Genomic DNA, 11,355 nt, shown 5'->3' on the forward strand with positions numbered 1-11,355 from the left:
ATGACAACTCATCAGCCAAAGCATTCTGCTGCCTCTAGGGTGACGTCGCCGCCTTACTCCCCCGTCATACCGTTGACAAGTGTGTATAGTTGTCTACTGTCGTCTACGGTAGACACATCCATGGTCAGGGTCGACACCCTGCATCTTGCAGTTAGCATACGGCGTCGCGTCTCCTCTTCACAGAGGTTATACGTCTCATAGAGACCAGTGGGAAATGCACTCAGCGTCGTCCAGTGCTAGCCCCAATTCCTGCTTCACCAGGGCCCTGATGTTATTTACAACATCCGACGAAGAGCTGCTATTTCCGCAGTCTTTGTCCAGTGGATAACGTTCCAATCCACGCGCATCAGTAGGGCCTTGCCCAGGATGCCTCTTACCCTCGTCCGATCATGCCACTCTTGTTATGAAGCAACTGCTTCGGTACATGAACAGTACTCAGTCTATTACGTGCCACTCCACGCGCATCACAAGGGCCTCGCCCTTGATGCCTCGGCCCTTGGCCAACCATGCCACACTTGGCATGCAGTCACCGCTTTATTACTTGAACTGCGCTCAGTGGATAACGTGTCACTCCACGTACAGCCGGCGAGCCACGCTCGGGGCTCTTGTCCAAAGCAACTTTGGTGGTTGACAACTCGGATAACCCGATATCCAGCACATTGACCGTCCCGGTCCAGTGCGCGTCCATAGCGCTTCTGCTTTCTAGCCGAGATGGGTTCATAACTCACCAAAGTTCCACTGGGACCCTGCACAACTCCCCTTTGATAAGCTTACAGTAACGGTATCACTCAACCGCGCTTCCAGCACCTCAGCATACAGCTGACTTCCTCTCATCAAGGAGCGTCGAGCATAATTTCCCGACGCACCAGAACCGATAAGGATTTTCCATGGTTTATCAAAGCCCTTCATGGTCGCTTTACGACCAGCAAGCCCGGCTTGTACACACGTTCCGTGTTCACGAGCACAGCTTAAAATGCTGATGCCTCTGCTTGGCCTTGAGGACGTGCAACACCTTGCTTCGCAAGGTCCTGAAGCGATCGGCGTGCGTCTAATGGCGTAATTAATCTATGTAAAGCTCTGCTAGAGCAGAAGATGTCGGCGTCGACTGCGTCCATGACGCTACCGTCGACGACGGATGACACCTCCCGATCCATGCCGCTCATGATGAGCGTTAAGACCTTCGAAGTTAAGGATGTAGAGAAGGAGTCGGTGGACTTTGGCCAACGGTTGAGAGCTCTTATTGCAGGGATGGTAACATATCCTCTTCCCGAGGCGGTCGCAGTGACCGACATTATGGGGGGACTCCGCCCTGGCGCGACCAGAACGTAAGTTTTTTGTGCGCATCTGTCTCTTTTGAAGAAGTGGTGAATGTGGCATTGGATACCGACTTCAACTTTAAGTCGGAACGACTTGGTTAGAATGCACACTCTGTCTGTTCGTCGAGCGGTCTAAGCCGATCAATCTCAGCTATGCTGAGGACGAGGAGCAGAGCTTCGAGCTGCTGAGCAGCGCTCGAATACCCGACGGTGTTTTGTAAAGACACTTGTCACCTTCGAATTGGTTGTCCCCTGCCCAAGGCGCGAATGGTTCGTCGAACCGACGTCCCGCTTCTAACCAATCTGGTTTAATGCGGGGAAACGAGAAAACCCAATAGGCGCGGGGCGGGACTTGGTTCGGTTGAGCCTCAAAGTGGTAGAGGGCGGCAGAGCCCAGCCCCGAAGAGCTCAGCTCCTTGCTTGTAGGAAGCTAAACTGAGGTCACCGACCTTACGTTCTTTCCAAGAACCAGTACAAGTGTAGCGGATCGCATCCACTACTTCTAAGTACTAAAATCCCAAACCAAAGCAAACACGTCTGTACAAAATCGAAACTGTATTTAATTGTCTTAGTTGCGGCAGAGCCGCCAGAATCTAAAGCCCTAGGTTTCCTGATTAATATAGTAACACCTACTAAATATAGCAAAACCTAATTAATGTGGCAATATACATTACTATTGGCAATCATGCCACACCACTGTGTGATTACACTAACTGTGTAATACACAACTATGTACGAACGCACAAATCTTGTGACCCGCTTAGGGCATGTGTAACCAACCCCGTTACAGCTGACCCTAAGGCTTCCTCAGAAAGTGTGTGTACACGGACGGGCAATTCCCATTACACGCCCGATCCACTGGTAAAAGGTTCCGAGCTATTGTGATCACCACTGAGCTCGCCCTCCCCGTCACAGCAAGAGCTCTTCGTTCCGAAGCTTCTACGACAAGAAACACCGAAGAAGCTGATCCGTCTCGATTGCAAAGACCGAAAGTTCTGTGGTTAGCTGCCAGTGCCAGTCGTCCTGCTGACTGAATTTGAGTACGGGAGATCGCAATAGAGCAAGACTCCTTTCATGTTTGATTGGTCTAGAAATTTTCTAATTTTGCAAAGATCCAATGAGCGTTTTCACATGTTTCGTCCACCGCTCAAATCTGTATTAGAAGTCCGAAACAAAAACCGAAGTACACTGCCATCAGACAAGAAAGACGATATTAAGAAAAGGTAAAGCGCATATATTCAGTATGAGTGTAGAAAAATAAATGTTAGATATATCTTTTCTTGAAAGAGCAGCACAGAATAACAGTGTTATTCTAGAGGCTCTCGGTTCCGCTCCTGGTAGGAGCGCATGAGACTATCCTCTGTGCATTTGTTAACGGGGACTGAGTCAAAGTTTTTTTTCGTGCAAAGTGTACGGCAACCCTATATGCACGAATCAAGTCAGACAACATCACACTACTTCAAGTCCACTGACATGCTGGCTGCTGTACATTTTTTCTGGTCGAAAAATGGCATTAAATGGTATGTACGATCACAACAGTCATTTCGATTAATTAGTAGAGGGGATGGATGGTAGACGCGAATGGTTATCTCGATTTCTAAACCAGAAACAAACAAGCGATAACGGACTTTGTATAATTTACCACTTGGCGCTATGTTGATATGACTACAAGTGTCACTGCAATTTCAACCGAGGGTAGAAAAATGAGCCAAATTCTGAGTGTGTATAAGTAAGTAAGTACCCGTTGTGGTATTCTAGTGATTGGCCAAACAAAGAAGTAACCGACTACTCGGCCGTCTGAACTAAGACCACCACATAAACAGCATTGAATAATCTCTTAAAACCATGACGGCTGAAGCAAGAAAATACGATGTGGAGCACCAGTCGCTGCTGCCAACCATGCCTTTGAAGAGTGAGACCGGAGATCAACACCACAAACTACTTGGCATCTCGTGTGTGGCACTGTCGGCCGTGTGTTTCAGCCTCATGTCCACTCTAATCAAGTTCAACACGTACACAATGACGTCAATTGAGGCCATTTTCTGGCGCTCTATCGTCGCTATGATACTCAATTACGTACGTTATGAACAGCAAATCTTGTTGCGATGATGAGTTAGCGAATATCTAAATCTATTGTTCAGGTGTGCATTTTGTACAGCGGTAAGACACATTACGTCGCGCCAGAAGACCGACGAATTTTACTATATCGCTGTGTTGCTGGATTTGCTTCCATTTCCTTTGCATTTTACGCGGTCTCTCAGATGGTGCTTGCTGACGCGAGTACTCTCGTCTTCACGTCGCCCGTTTTCACCTTCTTTCTGGTACATTGATTGTGTTTGTATGTTTTGGTGTCGCAGTGCACTGTTAATTGTGATCATCTGTAGGGAGCCTGTATTCTACATGAGCACATTGACACTCTCAGCTTTGTGTGTGCACTTTTATCATTTGGAGGTTTGATTTGCGTCGTTCGTCCTGGTTTTATCTTTGGATACGCCCATGCTACAGTAGCCACAGATGGTTCGTGGATCGCCATTGGATCGGCTTTACTTGGTGCCATTGGCCAGGCGCTCGTGTTCATTTCGGTGCGAAAGCTGAGGCGCATTCATTTTATGGTCATTGTGCACTACTTTATGCTATTTAGCTCGATTGGATCGCTTTTGTATATGCTTTTGGTGCAGCGGGTACGTTGTTAGATATACAAGTGTATTTAAGCGATGTTCGTAGTGACATTAGCTTTTGAGAACAGACTTTCGTGATGCCTTCAAATATTGGCATTTGGCTGGCTATCGTTGGAAGCGGCTTGTTTACATTCGTGGGCCAGCTGTTGCTGACAAAAGGTTTCCAGATTGAGAAGGCTGGTATCGCTTCAGTAATGCGCTATCTGGATGTCGTTTGTGTCTTCATTTGGGACTACCTACTGCTCGGGGAAAGAATAAATTACTGGAGTATTGTGGGTGCTGCAATTATTTGCACGTGTGCAGCTGTGATCGCATTGCGAAAAGCTCATGCAAGTTAGACCAAAAAGTTAGTCTTTGCTTTGTAGGTTCCTATTATATGCTTATTGTACATACACGTGTAGTCCTAGAAAAGAGAATGCAAACTGAAATGTCTCCGTGGCTACAATAATTGCACCACGCTTGGATTAGTCAACGATCTTGTATAAACCGTCGGTATAGGTCTACGTTGAGCTTTTTGTACGAGAAAAGGCACCCGTCGGTACGTTGAAAAACTTCTTGATGTTCGCGTCAGGGTCTCCACGGTCGAAATAATGATTCCATTGCTGAAATCCTCAGGTTCGCGCTCAGTATCGAAGCTAAGATAAGTTAAGGCCAGAAGTGTCGGTTGCAATGTCAACTAAATAGTAAGGTATGATCAAAGTCTCAGAAGAGACGCAATTGAATGCGAGTAGTATCGGGGGATGAAGCACTTTTATCAACGTGAGTAACCAGAAACAACAATGGTATGGACAAAGACGATATTTCAAAGACACTCACTTTTCTATTTCGAAATGTAGCTTTAGGCCAATATTTCAGTGGCCCCCATTCCCAAAAACGATTCACATAAAAATCAATTAGGCCTCTATAAACTTCACTCACGTTCAGACAGCGATCCATCGTAACGCATTTAAGCTTCGCTAGAACAGCTAAGTAGTAACGTGCATTTCACCAAAAATGTCAATTAATCACCCCCTCTGGTGCTAAAACGGTAAATCTTTGGTTGACTTTGAAACTTTTGAAGAAATAGAGTAACCAGACACAGATTTATTAATAAACGCATTAGAGAAACCTTTGTTCGTCACCAGATACCGTCTGTCTGCAATTGAGTCTTCGCTTACGCGAGTGATAGTCACCCAGCTGGTAAGGAACTTCAGCGCTTTCTTCGCTTTCCGTGTCACCTTGCAGAAGCGACCGGCGCTGATCTGCGTGTGAGGGTAGCATTAGATGTGGCGGCACGTCTTCAATGATACCCTTCGCGCGAATAGCCATCCACTTACGGAAATTCCAATACGGTGCGCGTTCAGGCAGTTGAAGCGCCAGCCGCAAAGCGTTGTGCCAGTCGAGGCGGCTCAGACGCTTGTTGAATTGCATCATCTGCATCGTGAGGCGTACTGCCTCGCGAGGGTTTTTGCGTTTTTGGTCATAAAAATCAATGGCTTCGCGGTAACACATGGTCGTTTTACCCATCCGCTTGGCATTACTCTGCAGCATTTGCACTGCTGTCTCCACGGCGCCGGCCCGAATGTATGACAGAATAAGAGACTGATAGGTTGTTGTGTCCCACTTCATCCCTAGCTTCTTCATTTCAATGGCAAAAGGATGCATTTTTTCGAGCTGATTCGTCTCCAACATTGCAATCAGAGCAGCATTATAAGCAAATAAATTAAGTTGGCTTTCTTCCGACTGAATTTCCTTGTGCTTGTAGAAAATGTCCAATCCACGCAACTTAAGCTCCTCGCTGTCAGCCTTAGCGTGGGCCATAATAACTGCACCTAGATATACACCCTGTAAATTTTGGCGGAGGTCATCTGGCATAAGGTCGTAAACTTCAACTACTGCTTCCCATTGCTTGCTTTTAGCGCATGCGGAAAAGACTGAATTGAAAATAGTCGATGTGGGTTCGAAGCCGTTTGCCTGCATTGTATCCAAGGCATCCAGCGCCAGGTCCCATTTGCCAGTCTTACCGGCACATATAGCAAGCGAATGGTATGTCGACTGCGTCATCTCTAGTTGACGTTGACGGATAGCTTGCAGCACGCCGAGAGCACTGTGCACATCTCCCGCTCGCGCACAGCTATTTAAAATGTTATTGTATATGATTATGTTGAGATCCAGGCGGTTTTTGATCATGTCGTCAAAGATTTCTAGCACCAGCTCGTGTTGGCTTGACTTAAGGGCCGATGACAGAGCGTGGGAGTACGTCACAGTCTGCGGCACGTACCCGTCATTACGCATAACTTCGAATACGCGCAGGGCGTAACCATACTGAGCCTCTTTGTAGCAGCAGCTAATTGCACTCGAATAAGCTTGAATGCGGGGACGAACGCCGTGCACCCGAGAATACGCTAGCACTCGCATGCAGTCGTCCACGCGTCGTCTAGTACCTAGCACTTCTATGAGGAATGAAGAAACTTCCAATCCTAGGCCCCGTCCTTTCTCGTGCTGAATCTCATGAAAAATATCCAATCCCGTTCGCCACGCGGCCGCACCGTCCGTGGATTCCACTGCGTTCTTGAGTCGCATCATGTATTCGTCTTCAAGTCTGTCAAGCGTGATAAGGCGTGTGTTTCGCGGCTGCTTTGTTTCTCGATCCATCGTAACATCATCAAGGTTGTCGTCGCACTGCGAAATATTGACGTTTTGAGAAAGAAAGCGAGCGTGTACTGGTAGCAGCGATGTGGATGCTGACCTAATAAGTATCGGCAAATTTGAACTTGTCACACAAAAGCTATGACATTTTGCGCTTTTCAGCGGATCCAGCGGATGTATATTCAATCTGGCTGCACGCCACAGAAGAGTGTATCGCGTGCACGCATAACCTCGGCACGCGAACATAACGATCCGCTTCGCTGGAATGGGAGGTTCTCGGCTACTCCGATCAATTTGTACACGAAATAAACATATAGTAAGGAATTTGCCTTGTTTTCTAGGATTTAAACGTTAATCTGGAACCCAATTTTACGTACAATTCATGTTCAAGTCGCATTAAAGCCCCTTTTACAGAAGATCAGTCAGTAACATGGGTAGCGTCATGAGTATGGGCATCCCGGCAGCGGGTGGTGCCAGTGCCATGAACAGCTATGTATCCCGTCTAAGTGATGATGAAGTCAAGCGCTTCACGGACGGATATTGGCGAATATGCCGCGTTGAAGGCGAATTGACGTCGTCAGGTGCAACTCCTTCGTCTTATGCGAGCTCTTCTACCACCATCGGGAGTAGTACCAACTCACCAATAGCCGTCGGTGCAGTATCAGATAAGGCAAGTAAGTCTTTACTTCATAAAAATGTGTTCCGAAACAAGGTCCTTGGAGCTTTCACCATGATTCCGCACGCGCTCTCTGACCGCTTGTTTCAAGTGCTGGATACTGAACACTCGGGCGAGTTGAGCCTTGACAATATACTTAGTGGTTTGGCTTGGCTCAAGCATGGTACATATGAAGAGCAGGTAGAGCTACTATATATAATTTACGACCTGGACACAACCGGTGAAGTCTCTCGTGAGATATTAGATAGATTTATGGACGTTATTTACGGCCGCAGACGAGCAAGACACACCACTACGGTAGCATTTTTGGATAAAATCTTTTACGGTCGATCTGTTCTCAGCTTGCAAGAGTTCAAAAAGGTCGTGCGACTGAAAGATGAGCGCGGAGATGTACTATTAGTCAAATGGCTAGCAGTACTAGCGGCAAAAATCGGCGCTGACGAAGATCCGCAAATTTTAGCTTTGGAAAAAACGTACAACCCAGTAGCTATTCGTCGACGCATCACACAAGCGACGTCATTCTCTTTGGCAGAGGTCACGGCGCTGGAAAGGCAGTTTCAGAAGATGTTTGAGCTTAAAGGAGGAGCAAGCACTAGAACACCGAGCGCACGATTCGTCCACTTGCTAAGTGCAAAGGGATTTATCCCAGAGATGCTTTTAAGCAGGTTCTGTTCATGCACTGCCATGCCTAATTTGGTGCTTTTTGAGGAGTTTTGTCAGTTCTTGTCGGATTTTTGTAGAGAAAACTCAAAGGAGAACAAGATCTGTCACATTTTTCGGATTTTAGCTGATCGAAGTACGACTATGACCTTAGATTTGTCAACAATGACGAACTTTATTCATGTTGCCGCTTATTGCAACACAATTGACAGCAAAGAGGATGCAGAACGAGAGAAAATCCGAGATATCGAAGAGGTGCAGAACATGTTGTGTCAAAGGGCGACAGTGTTGGCTAAGCTGACACTATTGTATGGTAATTTCGCAATATTTTTTATTTTAGATGTTGGCAACGCAGACTGCCGAAATAGGGTGGGATATAACAAGATTTACTCAATGGGCGACCAGATCGGTAGTTGTGGAGCGTTTGCTTCAACAACTAGCTTTTGCAGCATGCATTCTGTTTGGATTGAAACCTGAGTCAGCTTACCTTGAAAAAAGAATTGTGGATGAGCACTGGCGTGAAGCTGCTCGTGTTATGGGTGTTGGACAAGTACGTCTGTAGATATTAGTAGAGTACATGTATTGCTACTTGACCCACGCAGACGTAATGTTATTACTGATTATATAGACTTGGAACCTAGTGGGGGCTGAATGGTGGCGAAAATGGTGCGATTATGTAGGCATGGATCTAAAAAACGGAAGTCCATATGGATCATTGCCTGTGCCTCAAATTCCTCCGAACACATTGGTTGAATCAGCAAAAAATATTCGAGGGAACGTAGCCTTACGCACCTCCACCTTTAGCAGTGGTACAAGCGGCAGCAAAGTTTTTCGACCTGGACCGATTGCCAATTGGAGTCTTCTGATGCAAAGTGGAAGCAGGAGGCTCAAAGAGAAGCTAGTACTGGCTAGAGATTTCTATGTAAGACCAGTAACAGCCTGATGTACTTTGCCGCGTATAGTAACTGAATGATGCTTCGTTTCACAGATGATTCCGTCGCATGTGTACTCCGTTTTGCTCACATGGTATAGTGGAGGACCCGACTTGGTACGCCATATTATCGAGGTTCAAAACAAATCAGAAACAGAGCTTCAAATTGAATTATTTCCATTAATATTACGAGTTGCGCGCGTGGATCCTTCGAATGGTAGTGTAATTCGATCTGGCGAAGAAGTTTTGCTCAGTCGATTAAGTACGCCAGCTAGTCTACTCGAGGCTACCTGTCGTGTTCTGCTGTTGCTGAAATTGATGGACAAAGCTCGATTGTGGTACTTTGATGAGAAGACGCCTGATCACAAAATTTATCTAGGTGATGAGTATCCGGATGAACTTATAAAGCTGACGCAAGACAGCGTATTCTTGCTTGAAGCTCAAGATGATGATGGTTCGTGGCCGCTTTCACAAAGTGTTAGTACGACCATTTCTACACCATCAAGGACCAGCAATCATCAGTCTAGTGAAGGAAATGATCGAATTTGCGACAGTGAGCCTGGCAAGCCTGGCGCTACACCGAAAAAACAACAACGCGAACAACGCTCGTCTATGCGTACGTCTGACATATGTTCCAGAGGGAATCTTGGCGAAGCGTTAGGGCAACGAGGTATGCTAGTCACGTGCGATCGATGCAAACGCGCACTGACGATCCTTTTTCATCAATCTTGTAGGACCTGGAAGTGAAACTGGATCTCCAACAATAGAAGTAGATCCTGTGCTTGCGTCTCCCGTTGTCAAAAAACGCTTTTCCAAGGACGCATTTACAGGACCAGGCTTAGTAGGACTCGACAATCTTGGTAACACGTGCTACATGAGTAGTGCGCTGCAGTGTTTGAGCCATACACGATTGTTAGTAGAATATTTCAAAAACGAAGCCTATCTCAAAGATATTAATTTACGAAATCGGGATGGCACCAACGGAAAGCTAACTGCGGCCTTTGGCGAACTATTGCGAGTTCTTTGGACTTCTGATCGTAAACGGTTTGCTCCAAACGAGTTCAAAAAGGTTCTCGCGAAGTGTAACCCACAGTTTGCTGGGTCTGACCAACATGACGCGCAGGAGCTACTTGCTTGCTTACTCAGTAGTCTCAGCGAAGATTTAAATCGCGTCGTAAAGAAACCGTACACAGAGCAACCTGATAGCGATGGACGACCTGACGCTTTGGTAGCTGAGGAATGGTGGCAAAATCATCAAAAACGGGAATTTTCTGTAATCGTTGCGCTGTTCACTGGTCAATATAAGAGCCTGTTGGAATGCTCGATATGCCGGTATGAATCAGCACGCTTCGAGCCTTTCACCTTTTTACAGCTGTCACTACCTGAAAGCAACTCACGATCTATTGTGCTAACAATAATCTTTTGCACCGATCGCGTTCCTTTGCGCTTTTCAGTGCGAGTACGAAATAATGATAATGTGAAGATTGTGAAAGAGCAGGTGGCACTTTTTTTGAAAAAGGCAGAAAGTGAGGGGTTGGAGAAGGATGAAGCAAAAAGTGCATACAAGTTATTGGACGCAGATGACCTAAATAGAGTGGTGCTTGCGCGAATTTCCAATTCTCACACTGTCGAAATGGTTCTGGACGACAAAGTACCACTGACACATATTCATGAAAAGGATCAGCTTACAGCTTTTCAGCTGGACCTTGAAAAAGACATATTATCTCCACCACTAAGATCACTAGTGCAAGCATGTCTACCTGATCAGCTGCACGACACAGTGACCCAAGAAGAAAAAAGCACATGTGTTGTGAAGGGGAAGCAATTTACAGAGGGTGGGACTTTGGAGCAAGCCAATTGTGCATTAGTAGATAGCACGATTTTGGCTGATCATAATGAAAGTGAAAAAGACTCACCATTGTCTCTGCCCGCAGAAGGTGGTTATTTCAACGATAATGAAGAGGAAGACAAAGTCTTTCCTATAGGAACTTCTGTCTTTGTTCGTATTGAAAAAGCGAAAGATGCTGTCACTGCTCGTGTGATCGGAAGTAGCGCAAGTTCGGCTACTGTGAACGTGGCGTACCCTTCCGGGATCCGTCAGTACCAAATACCATTATCAAAAGTAGTTGAGCGCCAACAAAGTGAGGCATTCGTCTTTCTAGTGCACCGGCGAGTGGAACGATCAACAGACAGCTTTACTAACGCACACATCACACGATTGTTTGGCGCCCCATTACTGATTCGTGTATCACTACGCGCCACGTCTGTTTACAACCTCTACCTACTTATTTGGAATCGACTACGGCGTATTTTTAATTGGCAACAGCCACCTGCTCCATCTGATTTTGACGGTAAGCATTTAAGTCGAAAGCGCATGCGGGCAGATACGTCAACTTTAGCGCTTGGAAAGCACCTCCCCTGGACCAAATTTGGGTTTTGTTTGCGGCTTGTCACATCAAATGGAAT

General features: G+C 46.3%; 4 protein-coding genes across 4 annotated transcripts in view; 2 read left to right on the plus strand and 2 right to left on the minus strand.

The window, feature by feature from the left end:
• Positions 1–3,161: 3,161 nt before the first annotated feature.
• PHALS_03781 (drug metabolite transporter superfamily) lies at positions 3,162–4,332 on the plus strand (the record flags this gene model as incomplete). Its single annotated transcript, XM_024718061.1, has 4 exons — positions 3,162–3,392; positions 3,458–3,637; positions 3,701–3,997; positions 4,063–4,332. The coding sequence occupies 4 exons, from the start codon at positions 3,162–3,164 to the stop codon at positions 4,330–4,332; spliced, it is 978 nt and encodes a 325-aa protein (XP_024583497.1).
• A 760-nt stretch (positions 4,333–5,092) lies between these two features.
• PHALS_03782 (FOG: PPR repeat) lies at positions 5,093–6,628 on the minus strand (the record flags this gene model as incomplete). The annotated part of the gene is made up of 1 exon (XM_024718062.1): positions 5,093–6,628. The coding sequence occupies one exon, from the start codon at positions 6,626–6,628 to the stop codon at positions 5,093–5,095; it is 1,536 nt and encodes a 511-aa protein (XP_024583498.1).
• Positions 6,629–7,052: 424 nt separating this feature from the next.
• Positions 7,053–11,252, plus strand: PHALS_03783 (ubiquitin-specific protease 9; the record flags this gene model as incomplete). Its single annotated transcript, XM_024718063.1, has 7 exons — positions 7,053–7,963; positions 8,039–8,213; positions 8,299–8,508; positions 8,587–8,880; positions 8,947–9,559; positions 9,624–11,151; positions 11,216–11,252. 7 exons carry the CDS (start codon positions 7,053–7,055, stop codon positions 11,250–11,252), a joined length of 3,768 nt encoding a protein of 1,255 aa, XP_024583499.1.
• Positions 11,253–11,284: 32 nt separating this feature from the next.
• PHALS_03784 (hypothetical protein F443_13758) overlaps positions 11,285–11,355 on the minus strand; it is a gene marked incomplete at both ends in the record, with an annotated part of 593 nt that continues 522 nt past the window's right edge. Inside the window, one exon of the mRNA XM_024718064.1 lies at positions 11,285–11,307. Coding sequence (XP_024583500.1) covers positions 11,285–11,307 — 23 coding nt within the window. The remainder of the gene's footprint in view (positions 11,308–11,355) is intronic.

This window comes from Plasmopara halstedii (genome assembly GCF_900000015.1).
Source record: "Plasmopara halstedii genome assembly, contig: Scaffold_2386, whole genome shotgun sequence".
NCBI classification, from domain to species: Eukaryota; Oomycota; class Peronosporomycetes; order Peronosporales; family Peronosporaceae; genus Plasmopara; species Plasmopara halstedii.